This window comes from Schistocerca nitens, chromosome 12 (assembly GCF_023898315.1).
Source record: "Schistocerca nitens isolate TAMUIC-IGC-003100 chromosome 12, iqSchNite1.1, whole genome shotgun sequence".
NCBI classification, from domain to species: Eukaryota; Metazoa; Arthropoda; class Insecta; order Orthoptera; family Acrididae; genus Schistocerca; species Schistocerca nitens.
This window is the reverse complement of record NC_064625.1, coordinates 11,732,293-11,755,289: the sequence shown is the minus strand read 5'-3', so window position 1 is coordinate 11,755,289 and position 22,997 is coordinate 11,732,293. Positions and strand designations below refer to the sequence as shown.

Sequence of the window (22,997 nt, the reverse complement as noted above, 5' to 3'; positions counted from 1 at the left end):
CCAGGACATGTTCAGATTTGCTTGGACATATGCAGGATTTGACGGTTTACACACGGAAAAATTTGAAAACGTTAAAAACATATGTTCTGACAGAGCACAGAGAAAACTGTGCGACTGTGAAACTGTTGCATTCGTTTGTTGCAGTTTATGTGACACACTCTTATGTATTCATCACTTTTTTGGGAGTGATTATCACATCCACAAGAAAACCTAAATCGGGCAAGGTAGAAGAATCTTTTTACCCATTCGCCAAGTGCACAAGTTAGGTGGGTCGACAACATATTCCTGTCATGTGACGCACATGCCGTCACCAGTGTCGTATAGAATATATCAGACGTGTTTTCCTGGAACAAATGTTTTCGGTTCCCATTGGAGAGGCACGTCCTTTCGTCTACTAATCGCACGGTTTTGCGGTGCGGTCGCAAAACACTGACACTAAACTTATTACAGTGAACAGAGACGTCGATGAACGAACGGACAGATCATAACTTGCAAAAATAAAGAAAGTACACTTTTCGTTCGAGGGTAGATTTGAACCAAGGACCTCTCGCTCCGCAGCTGCTCACGCTAACCACAGGACCACGGCGCTCCCGTGTCCATAACAGCCTTGATGTTGCATATGTTGCCCATGGACTACTCTGTTTGTATATTTTGCTTATTTTTTCATAGTTCCACACAACTTCTTCCTGTTTTCTCGACTGATCTGTGTTCAGTTTTTCAAGGCCTATCCACTGTGCCAAATTATAAGTAAATCTGAGGGGGGGGGGGGGGTACGATGGGGATGTTCCCTTGTTAGGTGACAGCGAATGTCCACTCCACATTGGAAGTCACCAACCCATTCTCCTGTTACTGATTCTCTGCTGACAAAATAGTACTCGACACCCAGTGGCGAACTCCGCAGTACACGGCAGTGTCCGGGAACTTTTGATCAGATACGATATGTGGGGGCTTGCACCACGGTGTTAAAACGAAGACAAGATTTTTAGTTTTTACGGAGTGCGTGCCTATGCTGGAGCTCAGACAGCCTGCGGTGTGAATGAGGCTCTGGATGCAAGGCAAAGTGCAGGTATAAATAAAGTGTCTTCATTTAGTGCTTTTAGCTCGCCGCAGTTGGCAGCGCCGGCAGGACGTGGGAAGTGTTATCATAGCCGCGGCTTCCCCTGGCTGGCTCATTTCCACAATTGAGTCGATGAGCGTCGGTGCTAGGTTTCTGGGGGGGGGGGGGGGGGGGACGAGGAAGAGGTTGACATCGCGGCGCCGCTTTCTGACGTGTCGTGTCGTGTCGTGTCAGTCCCACGTCAGCACCCAGTGGTTATGGTTAGCCTTCGTACACAGCCAAGTGGAATGCTACAACACTGATATTCAAAATGCACTTGGCGTCACATCTAGCTGTGAAGTCAAGAGAACCCACTACGTTGCCTAACATACGATGACAAGCCGATAGAAGAAGTGGACAGTGTTAAATTCTTGGGATTACACCTTGATACCAAATTCAACTGGGAGGAGCACACCGCAGAACTGCTGAAGCATCTTAACAAATCTCTATTTGCAATGCGAATTGTGTCAGACATAGGGGATATAAAAATGAAAAAGCTGGCATACTATGCTTACTTTCATTCCATAATGTCATATGGGATTATTTTTTGGGGTAATTCATCTAGGCAAGCTAAAGTTTTCCGGGCACAAAAACGTGCAGTAAGAGTTGTATGTGGTGTCAACTCAAGAACATCCTGCAGAAGCCTGTTTAGGGAACTAGGGATGCTAACTACTGCTTCCCAATATATTTATTCCTTAACGAAATTTGTCATTAAAAATATATAATTTTTTCAAACCAACAGCTCAATTCATGGAATCAATACTAGAAATAAGAATAATCTTCACAACGATTTAAAGTCGCTTAGTCTTGTGCAAAAAGGTGTGCATTATTCAGGAACGCACATTTTCAATAACTTGCCAGCAGTCATAAAAAGCTTAACAACCAATGAGATTCAGTTTAAGAGAGGCCCAAAGGATTTATTGGTGGCCAAATCCTTCTACTCCATTGATGAATTTCTCAATAAAACAAACTCTGCACGATTTCAGGGCAGTAATGTGTTCATTGTAAATAAGTATTATAGTTGTTGTATTACACGTTCATTACCTTATAAATAATTAAAAAAGTTTTTTTTTATTTTAAATTCAGTGCATTGGTATTTGTAAAATGATTCTTTGATATAGTGTTCATTAAAAACTGACGATCATTCCACTTGGGACCTGTGGAATGGTTATTGTTGTTGTGGTCTTCAGTCCTGAGACTGGTTTGATGCAGCTCTCCATGCTACTCTATCCTGTGCAAGCTTCTTCATCTCCCAGTACCTACTGCAGCCTACATCCTTCAGAATCTGCTTAGTATATTCATCTTTTGGTCTCCCTCTACGATTTTTACCCTCCACGCTGCCCTCCAGTACTAAATTGGTGATCGCTTGATGCCTCAGAACATGTCCTACCAACCAATCCCTTCTTCTAGTCAAGTTGTGCCACAAACTCCTCTTCTCCACAATTCTATTCAACACCTCCTCATTAGTTAAGTGATCTACCCATCTAATCTTCAGCATTCTTCTGTAGCACCACATTTCGAAAGCTTCTATTCTCTTCTTGTCCAAACTATTTATCGTCCATGTTTCACTTCCATACATGGCTACACTCCATACAAATACTTTCAGAAACGACTTCCTGAAACTTAAATCAATAATTGATGTTAACAAATTTCTCTTCTTCAGAAACTCTTTCCTTGCCATTGCCAGTCTACGTTTTATATCCTCTCTACTTCGACCGTCGTCAGTTATTTTGGTCCCCAAATAGCAAGACTCCTTTACTACTTCAAGTGTCTAATTTCCTAATCTAATTTCCGCAGCATCACCCGAATTAATTCGACTACATTCCATTATCCTCGTTTTGCATTTGTTGATGTTCATCTTATATCCTCCTTTCAAGACACTGTCCATTCCGTTCAACTGCTCTTCCAAATCCTTTGCTGTAAATATTTGTCATGTATTGTTTTTCTGACATGTTCTACATTCTGGAGGACCTCCTCACTACGGATCAATTGGAATGAAAGTAAATCTAATCTAATATAACCTATTATTGTGAGATTTGACGCGTGCTTCAATTGTAACACCACGTAGGTTCACTGGACAAAGTACAGATCTGGTCAGAAGTAGCCGGACACCTCTTTGTAATGCGCAATTGGCCACTGGATGTCACTAGAGGCGGACCCGCCAGCATAAAAGGAGACGGGGAGTATTGTGTTGTCAGCAGACAGACATGAGTCGGTCAGGGGAAGTTGGCCATGTTGGACGTGAACTGGTCACTGGATGTCACTTTGAGTAACACATCCATCAGGGACATTTCAACCACTCTGCGACTCGACTGTTAGTGATGTGATGGTGAAGTGGAAACGTGAAAGAACAACCACAACCAAAGTGAGACCAGGCAGACCTCACGATCTGTGACCGTCGAGGACTGCGGAGCATGCTTGTAAATAATTTGCACCAAATCAGCAGAAGGAATCGGTCGTCAGTTCCACAGTGCTACCAGCCGTTCAGCTAGCTCAGTCACTGTATGGATGGGGTACAGTGGCGGAGCAGTTTCTCACAACCACACGTTTCTGAACGATACTCGAGATGGTGGAAACAGCAACGCCACTGGACAGCGGATGACTCGAATCACGTTAGAAGCTGCGGAAATCAGAATGGAGGGTGTTTGGCGGATGCCTGGCGACAGTTACCTGCCGTCGTGACAAGTGCTAACAGTGAAGTACGTAGGAGATGATGCTACGGTACGGAGGTGTTTTCGTGGTTGGGATGAGGTCTCCATGCTTTGCTCCGGAAAACGCTAAGTGCTCAAGGATATGAAACTTCCTGGCAGATTAAAACTGTGTGCCGGATCGAGACACGAACTCGGGACATTTGCCTTTCGCGGGCAAGTCCTCTTTGGAAAGTAGGAGACCAGGTACTGGCTGACGTGAAGCTATGAGGGCGGGGCGTGAGTCGTTCTTAGGTAGCTCAATTGGTAGAACACTTCTGACGAAGTATCAGTCACCAACCTTCTCCTCTGAATGTGAAAATATTTTGTTGAAGCCGACCTACATGGGGAGAAAACGATCTTCGTAATAAAGTAAGGGAGATCAGTGCTTGCGTAAAATGATACAAGAGTTCGCTTTTTCTGCGCGCTGTTCGGGAGTGAAATAATAGAGAATTATTGTGCAGATGTCTTTACTTAAAACTTCCGGGCTGATAGGCCGTGGTCGAAGTATAAAACTGTCTCCTAACGTTTCGTCTCCGACTGCGGGAGACATCTTCGGAGGTAAAGCGGCAAACTGCGAAGAAGACTCGAGGAGGCGCTGATTATATAGGCAGTACAGAGGGCGCCACTGTCGATCACGTGGCGTCGGCTATGAGATTGTCTCTGGTAATGCCAACATTCTCGATTGAAAGTAATCGATCGTCACGCTTGCGGTGCAACGCTGAGATCCAAATTTTATCCAGTTTAACACCTTCGTCTTTCCTGTTAAAATTATTACGATGTTTATCAATCTCGATAGCCTCTCTATACAAGCGTGCATAATAATACGAGGTTTTTGATATGACGCTCGTCTCGTTGAATTTTATTTCATGATCACCTTCCTGGTAAACATGTTCCGCTACGGCCGATTTATCCGTGTGACCTAGGCGGCAATTCCTCGTATGTTCGACAAGACGGGTGTTCACACTTCTCTTTGTAGTACCGATGTAAACCTGTCCACAACTACAAGGAATTTTATATACCCCCGGTGTAGCCAAAGGGTGCCGTGCATCTTTTGCTGACCTTAAAAATTCTTTTATTTTCCTAGTAGGTCTGAAAATAGTTTCCACCCCATACTTGCCTAAAACTTTCCCAATGCGATCTGTGACCTTGCTAATGAACGGAAGAAAAACTTTGCCCATGGACGACTGTTGTTCGTCGTTACTCCTGATTCTCTGCCTAGAGCGAAGTGCTCGATCTATATCCTTGCTAGAAAAGCCATTCTTCACGAAAACTGACCGTAGGTGTTCAATCTCATCTTTTAAATAAACAGGTTCACAAAGTTTGTGCGCCCTGTCTACCAATGTTTTCATTACACCTCTTTTTTTGTCTAGGGTGGTGGTTTGAATCTTTGTGTAGATAACGATCAGTATGTGTGGGCTTTCTATACACCTTATGGCCCAACGTTCCGTCCGGTCGTTTAATCACAGACACATCCAGGAAGTTCAATTGCCCATTCCTTTCTGTCTCCATAGTGAACTGGATTTTCGGATTAATGCTGTTTAAATGTGTCAGGAAGGCATCCAAATCCTCTCTTCCGTGTGTCCATACTACGAACGTGTCATCGACATAGCGATACCATCTGGCTGGTCTCTTACTGGGGGTTCAGTTGAGGACAATTCTCGAACTGTTATTAACCTGTCCGATAAAGATTTGTCAAAAGTTGAAATTTCTGTGCTAGCGAAAGGAGGCAATTTTGCTGTGACGCCCCAAAACGTACCCACAGAGGATATTGTAGCAAATATTGAGGCCGGTATCCGTCAGCTTCCACAGCAGTCCGCTGACGTAATTAGGATGGAAACGGCTAGGATTTTACGCACATGTAAGCCACCTAAAAGTAATTTGTCGCAGGCTCAAAGGAAGGCGCTGAGGGATATAAATGGAGATAAAAACATTATTGTTCTTAATGCAGATAAGGGTAATGCCACCGTCATACTGAACAGTGAGGACTATCATGGAAAAATCAATGATATTTTGGTTCCCTCCAATTACAAAAAGCTCCAGAAAGATCCGACTATGAAGATTTTAAGAGTGACAAATCGACTGGTGAAAGCGTCTTCATTTGGCTCCGACGATAAGAAGCTGCTTTGTAAAACAGAAGCGTACCCACCTAGACTTTATGGCTTACCCAAAGTTCATAAACCTGGGATTCCGTTGCGGCCAATTGTCAGCGCTATAGGCGGACCAACACACGAGTTAGCAAGACACCTTGCCTCAATGCTGCAGCCTTATGTTGGTAGGACGGACAGTCATATTAAAAATTCAGCTCACTTCATTGACAAGTTAAAGGAAACGAGCGTGGGCCCGGATGATATCCTCGTCAGTTTTGACGTTGTGTCGTTATTTACCACGATTCCGGTAAACGAAGCTATCTTATGCATAGCGGATATTTTTCCCACCGATATTGTGGCATTATTCCGACACTGCCTCACCACAACCTACTTTCAATACAATAATGACTTTTATGAACAGATTGACGGGGTGGCTATGGGCAGTCCTCTCAGTCCTGCTGTGGCTAACTTATTTATGGAGACTTTTGAACAACGGGCGTTGCAGACGGCCAGTAAGAGACCAGCCAGATGGTATCGCTATGTCGATGACACGTTCGTAGTATGGACACACGGAGCAGAGGATTTGGATGCCTTCCTGACACATTTAAACAGCATTAATCCGAAAATCCAGTTCACTATGGAGACAGAAAGGAATGGGCAATTGAACTTCCTGGATGTGTCTGTGATTAAACGACCGGACGGAACGTTGGGCCATAAGGTGTATAGAAAGCCCACACATACTGATCGTTATCTACACAAAGATTCAAACCACCACCCTAGACAAAAAAGAGGTGTAATGAAAACATTGGTAGACAGGGCGCACAAACTTTGTGAACCTGTTTATTTAAAAGATGAGATTGAACACCTACGGTCAGTTTTCGTGAAGAATGGCTTTTCTAGCAAGGATATAGATCGAGCACTTCGCTCTAGGCAGAGAATCAGGAGTAACGACGAACAACAGTCGTCCATGGGCAAAGTTTTTCTTCCGTTCATTAGCAAGGTCACAGATCGCATTGGGAAAGTTTTAGGCAAGTATGGGGTGGAAACTATTTTCAGACCTACTAGGAAAATAAAAGAATTTTTAAGGTCGGCAAAAGATGCACGGCACCCTTTGGCTACACCGGGGGTATATAAAATTCCTTGTAGTTGTGGACAGGTTTACATCGGTACTACAAAGAGAAGTGTGAACACCCGTCTTGTCGAACATACGAGGAATTGCCGCCTAGGTCACACGGATAAATCGGCCGTAGCGGAACATGTTTACCAGGAAGGTGATCATGAAATAAAATTCAACGAGACGAGCGTCATATCAAAAACCTCGTATTATTATGCACGCTTGTATAGAGAGGCTATCGAGATTGATAAACATCGTAATAATTTTAACAGGAAAGACGAAGGTGTTAAACTGGATAAAATTTGGATCTCAGCGTTGCACCGCAAGCGTGACGATCGATTACTTTCAATCGAGAATGTTGGCATTACCAGAGACAATCTCATAGCCGACGCCACGTGATCGACAGTGGCGCCCTCTGTACTGCCTATATAATCAGCGCCTCCTCGAGTCTTCTTCGCAGTTTGCCGCTTTACCTCCGAAGATGTCTCCCGCAGTCGGAGACGAAACGTTAGGAGACAGTTTTATACTTCGACCACGGCCTATCAGCCCGGAAGTTTTAAGTAAAGACAATACCGGCCGTGAAAGTTTACATTGTATGATCATTGTGCAGATGGTTCGATGAACCTCCTGCCCGGCACTTAAGGGTGATTCGGAGAGTATGCATATAGATGTAGACGCTATTTGATTTTGATACTCTTCGAGATATGACTAACCTCCTCCACCCCGCTCCCCCTATACAACACTGATTAAGGCAGGCATTCTACGTCACGCAGTGAACGCATTGTAGATGAGACTGTAATGCGACATTTCGTTTGGTCTCTGGAAAGGAGGTGGAGCTTTATTTTGAGAGGTACTCACGGCTGGCGAGCCGGCACAGCAGCGACGTCGAAGTGGCGGTCGTGGACGACGCAGACGTAGACTGCTGCTGGTGCTGGGGGGACGCCGCGACCGAGGCGTCGCGACGCCGAAGTCTGGGCAGCCTCATGGCGTCGGCACGCGTGCGCACATCGCCTGGGGGTATGAGGAGGTACGGCCGGCGCTCAACACACGGGCACGACACCAGCAGGTGGGGGCGCCACAGTGCAGTGCTAGCTACCGCAGCCACACGTCACACACCACACCAGCAGCGCTCAGTCGCATCAAAAAACACACACACACACACTGGCCCTCTCTGCCGGTACCAGCCGTCAGCTTTGGCCCATGACGTCCTGGAGAACGACGACGGAAACGAACCACTCATCGGAATCCAACACGCGTCACGACATTGACAACAGTTCTTCTGGGTTGGCATCTCCGTCTCGATAAATTTAAAAAAACGACGCCATTTCCATCTGGCGCATATTTAGTTAGAGCACCCTGTGCATCATCCAGGTGTGGATTATTCAGTTTCCGGATTACCTGTGTTTGTTGTTGTTGTGGTTTACAGTCAAGACAGAACTGATGCAGCGGTTCACGTTATTCTGCCTTGTACAAGCCTCTTCACCTCTACATATCCCCCCCCCCCCCCACTGACTACTCCTTTATGCCTCAGTATGTGTCCTACCGATCACCTCTCCTTTTAGTGTGTAAAATTTCTTCTTTTCCCCCCACTTGCTTTCAGTACCTTCCCGTTAGGTATTCGATGTACGGACCTAATATTCAGCGTTCTTCTGCTGCTTCTATTCTCTTATCTCCTGTGCTATGTCGTACAACTAAGAACGAAGTATTTACACATAATGTTGCCCATCAAAACACACATAATATTCCAGATACGTTCAGTAAAGACTGCCTAACATTTAAATTTATAATCCACGTCAGCATATTTCTACTGTTTAGAAATGTTTTTCTTGGTATTGCTAGTCTGCCTTATACAGTACGAGTATGTCCTCTGTGCTTCGGGTATAATCACTTATTTTGCTTCGCAGATAGCGAAACTCAGCTGCCAGTTTTTGACTCGCATTACCCACTCTGATTCAATTACTTCCCTCAACTTTGTTTTACTTCCGTCCATGTTCCATTTTATAACCTCTTTTTCTAGACACTACCCACCCTGTTGAAGTCCGTTGCGGTCTGTGACAGAATTAAATCGCCATCAGCAGACGTCGAAGTTATATTATTTTCACCCCTGAATAATATACTTTTAAAATTTCTACTTGTGTGCCACGCAGATTCAATATTCTGTATTCGCAATCGCTACCTTCGCCATCTCAAAGCCGGCGTTGTGGCCGAGCGATTCTAGGCGCTTCAGTCCGGAAACGTGCTGCTGCTACGGTCGCAGGTTCGCATCCTGCATCGGGCATGGATGTGTGTGATGTCCTTAGGTTAGTTAGGTTTAAGTAGTTCTAAGTTCTAGGGGACTGATGACCTTAGAAGTTAAGTCCCATAATGCTCAGAGCCATTTTTTCTTAGCCATCTCGGAACCAGTCCTCTTTCAACCCAACCTAAATCTCGGACCAATACGCCACAACCTACATTACAGAAAATAATACAGATGTAAAAGTAGCTATTATTATTGTTCTCTTCTACCTCTGTTCAAGCACGTACCACATCACAGGTCACATCACACGCCATGGGTCAACGCTGACGTCTGGTACTGGTAAGCTCAATCAACCCACGCCCCCCCCTCTCCCTCCCTCTCCCCACCCCTCTCCCTCTCCCCACCCCTCTCCCTCTCCCCACCCCTCTCCCTCTCCCCACCCCTCTCCCTCTCCCTCTCCCTCTCCCCACCCCTCTCCCTCTCCCCACCCCTCTCCCTCTCCCTCTCCCTCTCCCTCTCCCTCTCCCTCCCCGTCTCCCTCTCCCTCCCTCTCCCTCTCCCTCTCGCTCTCTCTCTCTCACACACACACACACACACACACACACACACACAAATCACACGGTGTAACTCTGGAGAGCTCAATAGGCTTTGGAGAGCCTTAAGAAAATTGCAGACTTTTTGTTGGTGTTTGGCACGCACCAATTCTAGTTTCCGACGACAGTCAATAAATACAGCACTTCAAAACAGCTGGGTCCGCAAGAAAACCATGGCTAACCAGTGTTAACGGGGCCCAGTCGTCATACGCAAAAATAGCTTCGCGAGTGCCCAAAGGGAGCGTTGTAGACCCGTTTCCGTTCACCGTATGTACAAACTATTGTGGATGACGTCGGGGACTCCAAGGCGCAGATCGCAGATGATGCTCTTACACACAGAGTAAATAAATAAACGCGATGCGCGTGATGGGGTCATATGGAGGCGAAACGCTAGAAAATTGTAGCGAAATGCGGGAAGGCCTGCAGAGGATCTAAGGTTGCTGCAGGGATTGGTACTCGACCCGCAACATAAACAAACGTGACGCATCGCGCATAAATACGCAAAAAGAACGGTCACTGTACGGCGACACGATTTCAGAATATAAACACTGGAAGCATTCACGGCCATAAAACAAATAGGAGTACGCATTGTGGGTGACAGAGTGCAACCACTACGTGAACCTAATCGCATATAAGGCAGATGCCAGACAGATTCATCGAAAGAATCTGCAAAGGAGGCGGCTTAAAAAAAATACTTTAATACCGCTGGTCGGTATTGGATCCATACCAGATAGGACTGATACAGGAAACAGATCATATGCAAAGAAGAGCAAAGCGTTTCGTCACAGATTCATTTGGTAAGAGCGAAGGCGTCACGGGGATGCTAAGGAGAGTCTGGTGGCAGACACTGCAAGAGAGGCATCATCCAACACTGTGTGGTTTACCCATAAGACTGCCATAGAACTAAGAACTGTGCATGTAGTCGCAGCGTCTTGCTGAAACCATCCTCCCCTCAGTGTCCGACTGCGACGTCCCACATCTAGAAAGGTGGCGGTTCGGAGCAGCGGAATGTAGCATTCGCAGCACCCAAGAGAACCGACCCTTTAGGGCTCTATACCGCACACACCTGTAACTTGTCCATGTACTTGCGCGTATGTGCTACGTTGAAACGGCCAGGTGGCCTCTCCATCATTACGGAGCCAGTTGCCTTTAAGTTTTTAACCCATCTCAATATGGCTTTGCGGTCTGGAACACGTTCCCGGACGGTAACGTAAAAATCGGTGCATAGTCACGTGTCTGCGTCACAGACTCACTGTTTACGAAAAATCGTCGGAGAGCGGACAAATGAATATCTCACATTCAACGACATCGCGATAGCTAAATTTCCAATTTTAATGGGCAAATCGTGGCCGCGATCCACTCTCTGAAGCCAGTCGCTGGACCGTAGTACACAGTGCGAAATCAAGCTGTTTCCGAACGGACCCTGTTCCATACAACTCGTCACAGGAGCACACGAGCGAAATCTCCTGCCGAGGATACGTTAGACTGACAAGACGAAGCATGTCTTCCTTCCACGACGGCTCATTCTGTACAGGACACAATTACACATCCTGCTTCTTTGCCTATAGAATTTTGGGACACACACTACTGGCCATTAAAATTGCTACACCACGAAGATGTGCTACAGACGCGAAATTTAACCGACAGAAGAGGATGCTGTGATATGCGAATGATTAGCTTGTCAGAGAATTCACACAAGGTTGGCGCCGGTGGCGACACCTACAACGTGCTGACATGAGGAAAGTTTCCAACCGATTTCTCATACACAAACAGCAGTTGACCGGCGTTGCCTGGTGAAACGTTATTGTGATGGCTCGTGTAAGGAGGAGAAATGCGTACCATCACGTTTCCGACTTTGATAAAGGTCGGATTGTAGCCTATCGCGATTGCGGTTTATCGTATCGTGGCATTGCTGCTCGCGTTGGTCGAGACCCAATGACTGTTAGCAGAATATGGAATCGGTGGGTTCAGGAGGGTAATGCGGAACGCCGTGCTGGATCCCAACGGCCTCGTATCACTAGCAGTCGAGATGACAGGCATCTTATCCGCATGGCTGTAACGGATCGTGCAGCCACGTCTCAATGCCTAAGTCAACAGATTGGGGGGGGGGGGGAGGGGGGGACGTTTGCAAGACAACAACAATCTGTACGAAGAGCTCGACGACGTTTGCAGCAGCATCCAGCATCGACTATCAGCTCGGAGACCGTGCCTGCGGTTATCTTTGACGCTGCATCACATACAGGAGCGCCTGCGACGGTGTACCCAACGACGAACCTGGCTGCACGAATGGCAAAACGTCATTTTTTCGGATGAATCCAGGTTCTGTTTACAGCATCATGTGGTCGCATCCGTGTTTGGCGACATCGCGGTGAACGCACATTGGAAGCGTGTATTCGTCATCGCCACACTGGCGTATAACCCGGCGTGATGGTATGGGGTGCCATTGGTTACACGTCTCTGTCACCTCTTGTTCGCATTCACGGCACTTCGAACAGTGGACGTTACATTTCAGATGTGGTAGGACCCGTGGCTCTACTCTTCATTCAATCCCAGAGAAACCCTACATTTCAGCAGGATAATGCACGACCGCATGTTGCAGGTCCTTGTACGGGCCTTTCTGGATACAGAAAATGTTCGACTGCTGCCCTGGCCAGCACATTCTCCAGATCTCTCACCAACTGAAAACTCGTCAATGGCGGCCGAGCAACTGGCTCGTCACAATACGCCAGTCACTACTCTTGATGAACTGTGGTATCGTGTTGAAGCTGCATGGGCAGCTGTACCTGTACACGCCATCCAAGCTCTGTTTGACTCAGTGCCCAGGCATACGAAGGCCGTTATTACGGCCAGAGGTGGTTGTTCTGGGTACTGATTTCTCAGGATCTATGCACCAAAATTGCGTGAAAATGTAATCACATGTCAGTTCTAGTATAATATATTTGTCCAATGAATACCCGTTTATCATTTGCATTTCTTCTTGGTGTAGCAATTTTAATGGCCAGTAGTGTATATGCAGACTGAAGCGACGAATGAACATTTACACGAAGGCCGGGATTCGAACCCAAATCCCCTGCTCACTAGGCAGATGCCCTAACCACTACGCCACCCTGGCACAGTGGCTTTGTACAACTGCACGGACTACCCCAGCACGCCTCACTCCTCAAGCTAAATTCCCATTCACACCTCATCCCACTTGGTGTTCCTCCTGCACTCTAAAACCATTGCAGAAGCCCTCCAAGTGTATTGGAATAGCGCCACAGAATCGAACGCAACGCGGTATCATGCTTGAAATCTAGGCATTGCTGCTTTAAGCAAATGAAACTGTTTGGTTCCAGAGTCCTTTTTCAAGCATCTATGATGTATACACACAGACTAAAGCGCTGAATGAAAATTGGTGCCAAGGTCTGGATTCTGGAACCGTATAGTTTCATTTCAGGCAGGATCCCCCCCCTCCTCCTTTGTCCAATGCTGACGTGCTATTACAATACCGTTGGTGAGCCTCTACAATGATGTTCGTGTTTGGGGTAGAATATGAAATGGACCGAACCGTGAATGGGAATTTGGATTGGGGAGGGAGGCGCGCTAGGATAGTCCGTGCAGTCATGCAAATCCACCGTGCCAGGGTGGCGTAGTGGTTAGCGCTTCAGCAGGAGAGACGGGTTCGAATCCCAGCCGTGGTACAAATTTTCACTCGTCTCTTCAGTCTGCATGTATATACCACATAGATGGCTGAGACTTGAAAAGGTCTCTGAAACCGTATAGTTTCATTCTACAACATTTTACAACATTTTACCTCGCCCTCATATTCTCCTGACATGCCACTATCTTGTTCCTCTTTCCTCCGAGCGGTCTGAGGCGCTGCAGTCACGGACTGTGCGGCTGGTCCCGGCGGAGGTTCGTGTCCTCCCTCGGGCATGGGTGTGTGTGTGTGTGTGTTTGTCCTTAGGATAATTTAGGTTAAGTAGTGTGTAAGCTTAGGGACTGATGACCTTAGCAGTTAAGTCCCATAAGATTTCACACACTTTTGAACATTTTTTCCTCTTTCCTAAGATGAAGAAAACCATTGCGCCGTAGGGATTTTGACAATGATTATGAGGTGCAGACTTCTACATTGTCTCCGCTAGCCCATCCAGCGTTGGAGAGAACGTATCGCATTAAATGGTAAATATGTAAAGAAGGACTGAGTTTGATGGTTACAATTTTATTTCTTTCGATGCCATAACAGATAGTTTATTATTGTGAGAAAATGAAATGCCTACAGCCTTCGTTACGATGTTATTTTGTAGCTACCAGTTTCGGCGCCCCAATGCTCCATCTTCAGGCTGTAGTTGATGCTGAAAGCGTTGACTCGATGCCTACATATACCGCATCAGCGGCCAACATAACTGGTCACGCAGACCATCTGAAAACTTTGGTGTCAGCACTCCAACCAATGAAGCTTCGAAATAAATAAATCATAAGGACGACTGTAGGCGTCTCATTTTCTTACAACAGAAAACGGCCGTGGTGGCCGAGACCTGCTGTCAAAAGGATGGATATACAAAAACTTGGAAGTTTATTACTACTTCTCGCAAATGTACAATCCGAGTTGCTCCTCTAAAGTGATGGAGCTCTGAACAGTTACCTTGTCTGATACTGAAAGATCAGGATGACACCCTTCCTTTTTTTTTCCTTCAGTGTTCTACGTGAAAGATAGTGATGCTGCTCAGGAAGTAGTTAGAACCGCCTGGCCGCTGCGGTGTGTTGTCAGGCACGTGAGAACGACCAACTTCCTGCGACACAGTAGAGCTAGGGCCTCAGCTACGAGGCGAGGCGAGGGAATCTCCGCAAGTGCTAGAGGCGGGCTTTAAAGCGACTCCAAGGCCCGCGCGACCCACGTAATGGTTTCGTTCATCTTTCACCGCTAGCGCAACAAAGAAAAAAAAAAAGGTCAGATACAGTCTCAGCTTCTGGCGAATCTTGCGGGTTGTACGGACGTGCTGCGTGTCGGCAAGACTCAGAGAAACCGGATGCCCCTCTGATGATGTCCGACATTGCTCTGGACGAAACGACAGCAACGGAAAAGTTTGAGGGGCCGCGACCGCATAACACAGAAGATTCACCAGCAACGAAGGTTGACTTTTGTGTTATGCCTACCGCTAAACCCTCTCGTTAACGACGTAATCAGAGAACCTATCACCCAACAAACAGTCCCGTGCGACCTGAAAACTGCGTATTACAAAACACAGTTGACTACGGACTATAACGTTAACTCTCTCCCTGCTGTAGGATTCCAGAGCATTTCCTAAATGTTACAACTTCATCTGAAGTAAAAACAGCTTCTCCCTGGGAGTCGTCATGGGTACAGGAGCAACGACTACTGGCAAATTAACGCCAGAAAACTTGTCTACAACAGCGTGCATTAACCATGGAATATACGATGCAGGTGAACAGTTAGTTTCCGTCTTCCTCGATTACAGACAGGAGTTCAGTACTGTACAGCATCGTCGGTTCATAAGCAAGACACGATCCTACGGATCGGTCAATCTACACTACTAGACCGAAAACTAGTTGCAGGTTATCTGTCTAACAGGTTCCAGGGGGCAATAGAAGCTGATTGTCAACGCAATTTTGTCATATGATGACATGGTTGGAGACCGTGGCTGTTATTTGAAAACAAATGTTGATGGTGTTGAGAGAGCAACTAGCCACAAATTTGTTTTAAGTTCCTTTATTCAAAAGGTACCATTACCGGTTTCGAATCATTACAGTTTATCATCGGACGGTTTCATGCTTTCATTAAAACATATGGTGCGTTTTTTATTGATAACTAAGATATAAATAATACATAATTATAAGCACGCCACACAGATGGTTGCGTTACAGATTTGCACTGGGATGTGCCTTACGGTACGTGAAATGGCGGTCTGAATGATCTGAGTTAGCTAACACCCCTTTCCTGAAAAATTTCCGAAAGTTATTTTCCACCCTCCAAAGCAAATAATATTCCTACACCTATCTGCATATCAAATAGCAAATTTATATGTTAATACAACTTTCATGATGCCAAATGTAAATAAATAATGTACTGTCTTGTCCACACATATTAAAAAAATCTTTGACATGGAACTCTTTATAATGTAATAGTATTCGCTCTAAAATTCACAAAATCAATGTCTCTCTCTATACTAGTGTAAAATGCGTTTCAGTTGCATAAGTGAATATATGATCCTTTTCCAGACATGGGACGTCTTTATAATGTTACGAAATATCATAGCATCTTTGACACACATGTACTTGTATACATTTTGTATCTATCAAAACGTGTGATGCATGTTAGAAATGTATTCTGTGACAAATCTAAAGTGCTCAATGATACAAATTTGTGTGTGCAACGATAAGAATGTGGTGGAAACTACGAACATCATTTGTTGGACGGAAACTATGAAAAGAAATACTCCAGACCGACATTTCATGTAAGTCACATGCCAGTGCAAATCTGTAACACAACCATCTGCGTGGCGTGCTTATAATTATGTATTATTTATATTTTAGTACAAAATATCAATAAAGTATCGATAAAAAACGCACCACATGTTCTAATGAAAGCATGGAAGCCGTCTGACGATAAAAAATGAAATGATCGTATGGCATTGTTGGACGGGAGGTCCCATTGGCTGAGTTCGGCCGCCGTATTGCAAGTCCTCTTCAGCTGACGCCACGTCGGCGACTTGCGAGTCAATGATCATGAAAATGATGGACACATAAGACCCAGTCCCCTGCCGGGAATCGAACCCGGGTGCCCTTCGTGGTAAGCAGTAGCCGTCTGACGATGAATTGTAATGATTCGAAACTGGTAATGGCACCTTTTGAATAGAGGAGCTTAAATTTGTGGCTGCTTGCTGTCTTAACAACCATCAACATTTGATTTTCAACGCCTCGCCTAATTCAAAATGCTGTAGTAATCTGCTCGTTAAGATGTATTAACTCATGTTAGAAGTTTAACACAACAATACAAGTCTTAATGTTAGAAGCTGTGTGTTTGCCTTGAGGCAGCATAACTGACTGTGCGCAAATACCCGGAGTATACTCGAGCAGTATTTCAGGATGAGAGCGCTTACCTACTTTCAGCATAATTTTAAACCTCTACGAAACTTTGATTCATCTGAAACAAATGATGCTCCCGAAGCGATATGGGGGGGGGGGGGGGGGGTAGTACAGAGAATGGTCCGCCAGTTCACGCCGGGCCTGCCGCTGTGTAATACCAGAGGCTGTAGCGCGCGGTGACGTCACTGGCATCGACGACGTCACTGGCGCTTTGTCCGCTCTAATAGAACCCGCCTCCTCCCCCCCCCCCCCCTGAACCATGGACCATGCCGTTGGTGGGGAGGCTTGCGTGCCTCAGCGATACAGATAGCCGTACCGTAGGTACAACCACAACGGAGGGGTATCTGTTGAGAGGCCAGACAAACGTATGGTTCCTGAAGAGGGGCAGCAGCCTTTTCAGTAGTTGCAAGGGCAACAGTCTGGATGATTGACTGATCTGGCCTTGTAACAATAACCAAAATGGCCTTGCTGTGCTGGTACTGCGAACGGCTGAAAGCAAGGGGAAACTACGGCCGTAATTTTTCCCGAGGGCATGCAGCTTTACTGTATGATTAAATGATGATGGCGTCCTCTTGGGTAAAATATTCCGGAGGTAAAATAGCCCCCCATTCGGATCTCCGGGCGGGGACTACTCAAGAGGATGTCGTTATCAGGAGAAAGAAAACTGGCGTTCTACGGATCGGAGCGTGCAATGTCAGATCCCTTAATCGGGCAGGTAGGTTAGAAAATTTAAAAAGGGAAATCGATAAGTTAGATATAGTGGGAATTAGTGAAGTTCGTTGGCAGGAGGAACAAGACTTTTGGTCAGGCAAATACAGGGTTATAAATACAAAGTCAAATAGGGGTAATGCAGGAGTAGGTTTAATAATGAATAGGAAAATAGGAATGCGGGTAAGCTACTACAAACAGCATAGTGAACGCATTATTGTGGCCAAGATAGACACGAAGCCCACACCTACTACAAGTAGTACAAGTTTATATGCCAACTAGCTCTGCAGATGACGAACAAATTGAAGAAATGTATGATGCAATAAAAGAGATTATTCAGATAGTGAAGGGAAATGAAAATTTAATAGTCATGGGTGACTGGAATTCGAGTGTAGGAAAAGGGAGAGAAGGAAACGTAGTAGGTGGATATGGATTGCGGCTAAGAAATGAAAGAGGAAACCGCCTGGTAGAATTTTGCACAGAGCACAACTTAATCATAGGTTGGTTTAAGAATCATGAAAGAAGGTTGTATACATGGAAGAATCCTGGAGATACTAAAAGGTATCAGATTATATAATGGTAAGACAGAGATTTAGGAACCAGGTTTTAAATTGTAAGACATTTCCAGGGGCAGATGTGGACTCTGACCACAATCTATTGGTTATGACCTGTAGATTAAAACTGAAGAAACTGCAAAAAGGTGGGAATTTAAGGAGATGGGACCTGGATAAACTGAAAGAACCAGAGGTTGTACAGAGTTTCAGGGAGAGCATAAGGGAACAATTGACAGGAATGTGGGAAAGAAATACAGTAGAAGAAGAATGGGTAGCTTTGAGGGATGAAGTAGTGAAGGCAGCAGAGGATAAAGTAGGTAAAAAGACGAGGGCTAGTAGAAATCCTTGGGTAACACAAGAAATATTGAATTTAATTGATGAAAGGAGAAAATATATAAATGCAATAAATGAAGCAGGCAAAAAGGAATACAAACGTCTCAAAAATGAGATCGACAGGAAATGCAAAATGGCTAAGCAGGGATGGCTAGAGACAAATGTAAGTACGTAGAGGCTTATCTCACTAGGGGTAAGATAGATACTGCCTACAGGAAAATTAAAGATATCTTTGGAGAAAAGAGAACCACTTGCATGAATATCAAGAGCTCAGATGGAAACCCAGTTCTAAGCAAAGAAGGGAAATCAGAAAGGTGGAAGGAGTATATAGAGGGTCTATACAAGGGCAGTGTACTTGAGGACCATATTACGGAAATGGGATGTAGATGGAGATGAAATGGGTGATACGATACTGCATGAAGAGTTTGACAGAGCACTGGAAGACCTGAGTTGAAACAAGGCCCTGGGAATAGACAACATTCCATTAGAACTACTGACGGCCTTGGGAGAGCCAGTCATGACAAAACTCTACCATCTGGTGAGCAAGATGTATGAGACAGACAAAATACCCTCTGACTTCAAGAAGAATATAATAATTCCAATCCCAAAGAAAGCAGGTGTTGACAGATGTGAAAATTACCGAACTATCAGTTTAATAAGCCACAGCTGCAAAATACTAACACGAATTCTTTACAGTCGAATGGAAAAACTGGTAGAAGCCGACCTCGGGGAAGATCAGTTTGGATTCAAAAATGGCTCTGAGCACTATGGGACTCAACATCTTAGGTCATAAGTCCCCTAGAACTTAGAACTACTTAAACCTAACTAACCTAAGGACATCACACACACCCATGCCCGAGGCAGGATTCGAACCTGCGACCGTAGCAGTCCCGCGGTTCCGCACTGCAGCGCCAGAACCGCTAGACCACCGCGGCCGGCAGTTTGGATTCCGTAGAAATGTTGGAACACGTGAGGCAATACTGACCTTACGACTTATCTTAGAAGAAAGATTAAGGAAAGGCAAACCTACGTTTCTAGCATTTGTAGACTTAGAGAAAGCTTTTGACAGTGTTGACTGGAATACTCTCTTTCAAATTCTAAAGGTGGCAGGGGTAAAATACAGGGAGCGAAAGGCTAGTTACAATTTGTACAGAAACCAGATAGCAGTTATAATTGTCGAGGGGCATGAAAGGGAAGCAGTGGTTGGGAAAGGAGTGAGACAGGGTTGTAGCCTGTCCCCGATGTTATTCAATCTGTATATTGAGCAAGCAGTAAAGGAAACAAAAGAAAAATTCGGAGTAGGTATTAAAATTCATGGAGAAGAAGTAAAAACTTTGAGGTTCGCCGATGACATTGTAATTCTGTCATAGACAGCAAAGGACTTGGAAGAGCAGTTGAATGGAATGGACAGTGTCTTGAGAGGAGTATATAAGCTGAACATCAACAAAAGCAAAACGAGGATAATGGAATGTAGTCGAATTAAGTCGGGTGATGCGAGGGAATTAGATTAGGAAATGAGATACTTAAAGTAGTAAAGGAGTTTTGCTATTTGGGGAGCAAAATAACTGATGATGGACGGAGAGGATATAAAATGTAGACTGGCAATGGCAAGGAAAGCGTTTCTGGAGAAGAGAAATTTGTTAACATCGAGTATAGATTTAAGTGTCAGGAAGTCGTTTCTGAGTATGGAGTGTAGCCATGTACGGAAGTGAAACATGGACGATAAATAGTTTGGACAAGAAGAGAATGGAAGCTTTCGAAATGTGGTGCTACAGAAGAATGCTGAAGATTAGATGGGTAGATCACATAACTAATGAGGAGGTATTGAATATAATTGGGGAGAAGAGGAGTTTGTGGCACAACTTGACAAGAAGAAGACACCGGTTGGTAGGACATGTTTTGAGGCATCAAGGGCTCACAAATTTAGTATTGGAGGGCAGCGTGGAGGGTAAAAATCGTAGTGGGAGACCAAGAGATGAATACACTGATCAGATTCAGAAGGATGTAGGTTGCAGTAGGTACTGAGAGATGAAGAACCTTGCACAGTATAGAGTAGCATGGAGAGCTGCATCAAACCAGTCTCAGGACTGAAGACCACAACAACAACAACAACAACAACAATAGAACCCGACGGCCCCCGGGCGTTCAGCTGCAACCGCACAGGGCGCACAGTCAGCGGCAAAGGAAGGCCGAACACTGCTTTTATGACACTGGGCAACAGTCAGCCACAGCATCACGTTGGCAGAGCAGAGAGCCTCTAGCGTGAAAATCCAGATCTTCTACCGTATCCCACAGGCCACCTCACTGTCTGTGTCGCCGAGGGTAACAGTACCATTCCTTCTCCCTCTCCCTTTCCTCTCATTCATTAACAACAGATGTGCGACGGGTCATTCTCCACACTGAAGAGGACGGCCATGAGGTGGCGTTTGCTCAGTGAAGGTTGCCTCAGGGATCAGTGCTCGGGCCACTACTGTCGTACATCCCTTAACTCGCTAGCTGACTGTTCTGTAACGTATACCACGGGATGGTGTCTCTGGGACCCTTATCTTTAAACCGAGATTCAAGGCAAAAATAATTTGAAATTTTCAAGTTACGCTGTACACATTTATTTTCACAATTATTTAAGTGTTGTTTAAATGCTTCTAGTCTATTTTATTACACTAAATAAAGCCTGAAGCATTTTACTATTGATCACACAAAAGTACATAATTTTTGTGTGGTTCTTTTAAATAGTACACGTAAATAGACTGTTAGAGTACTGAATTTTACATTCTACAAAATTATACAATCTCTGTAGCAAATAAATTTCCAAATAAAACTGAATTCCGGGGTTTGCATTTGCGCATAAAAATTCGTCCCGAAAGGTATAAAAAGAAAGTCTATGAAATTGACATTCATTGCTGGGAGCTACATTTCTATCACCACTCAGAACACATTCGACTTTAACAGACACTAAGTATTTCATTCAAGAAACAGACAGATCCCCATCACAACTCTGCTGAAGTTCTTCCTCTGAATGATATTCTTGTTCGGTAGCAGAACTGTGATGACTGATAAAATTGTTAGTCGATCTATGGAGCCAAACTCGAGAAAGTTAAAAATGACGCATTCGTGTAAACACATTTTGAGCTATAGGGTACCGTACTGAAGAAAACAGGTACGTAGTTCACGAGGTGCGGTCCAGGAGACTCCAACACCTGTCAATAACACGTGTCAACAATAAACACAGAAGACGATAACGCAACCGACAACAAAACATCATAGGCTTGGCAATTTAAGGAAGGTAGGGGGAGTACAGAAGCATTCCACCACAACTGGCCTTGGAGTGCGAGTTCAAAAATTTTCGCTCGGTCTATCCTGAGAGAGATTTCAGGTACATTGTCCCTGGTATGTCGACAATATTTGCAATTTCGTTCTTGCTGTGTGCGATTGGAGTCACCCCAAACAAGTACTGCTGACCACGTTTTTAATGTGACAACCAGTGTCGACAAGAACCGTCGGTTTGTTTTCCTTTGCGAACAAAGTGATTTTAACGCGGAATTTTACGTGTCCATTGTACAGAGCGGTCCCAAATTAGTCTAGCGCGGTATTCGTTTTATCGGTCCGCGTTAACAGGGACAGTAAAACACGAAGAATAGCGCAGTACTCCAGCAGCAATTGAACATCCCTGCTGTGGGGCGGTAGCAGTGAACGCAGGCCAGGACAATGCAGTCGCTGTTACGAGGACCGTGTCGTTCCTCGTGTTTCACTGTTCCTGCTAATACCTATCGACAAAACGAACTCCGCACTAGACTAATTTGGGACCGCTCTATCGAAGGGACGTCTTAAATTCCACTTTAAAATAACTGTTCGGAAAGGGAAACGAACTGACGCTTTTCGTCGCATGGAAGACGTGACGGTCGTTATTTGCTTGAAATGACTTCATCCACACACTGCAAAGAGGAAATAGAAAAACAAAGTGCGCCTTACGACTACGACATCTTACAAAATGGTTCAAATGGCTCTTAACGCTATGGGACTTAACATCTGAGGTCATCAGACCCCTAGAACTTAGATCTACTTAAACCTAACTAACCTAAGGACATCACACACATCCATGCCCGAGGCAGGATTCGAACCTACGACCGAAGCAGCCACGTGGTTCCGGACTGAAGCGCCTAGAACCGCTCGTCCACAGCGGCCGGCCCGAGATCTCACATGTATAAATGATATGGCTTCCAATAAGATTGGTGACTCTAAAATATTTCATTTTCGTATATCCATAATTGAAACGGACGACTTGAGACGTCAGCGAGTATAATATACGTTAAAAAATGACGAAATTCCTCCAGCTGTATTAAGGTGTTGGTTTTATTGGCCACTAGTTTCGATTTTTTTTACAGCATCATCTTCTGGCCCTAAATACAACATACCATACATAAACATGCAATACAACATCAGTAATTTATGAGTTGTTATGCAAAACAATTCTGTTATAACCATATTACATAATGTATAATC

General features: G+C 45.0%; 1 protein-coding gene across 1 annotated transcript in view; it reads right to left on the bottom strand.

Moving 5' to 3' along the window:
- LOC126215254 (uncharacterized) overlaps window positions 1–22,997 on the bottom strand; it is a 266,573-nt gene that overhangs the window by 142,525 nt on the left and 101,051 nt on the right. The window contains exon 2 of the mRNA XM_049941928.1: window positions 7,846–7,998. Coding sequence (XP_049797885.1) covers window positions 7,846–7,972 — 127 coding nt within the window. The 5' untranslated portion in view covers window positions 7,973–7,998. The remainder of the gene's footprint in view (window positions 1–7,845; window positions 7,999–22,997) is intronic.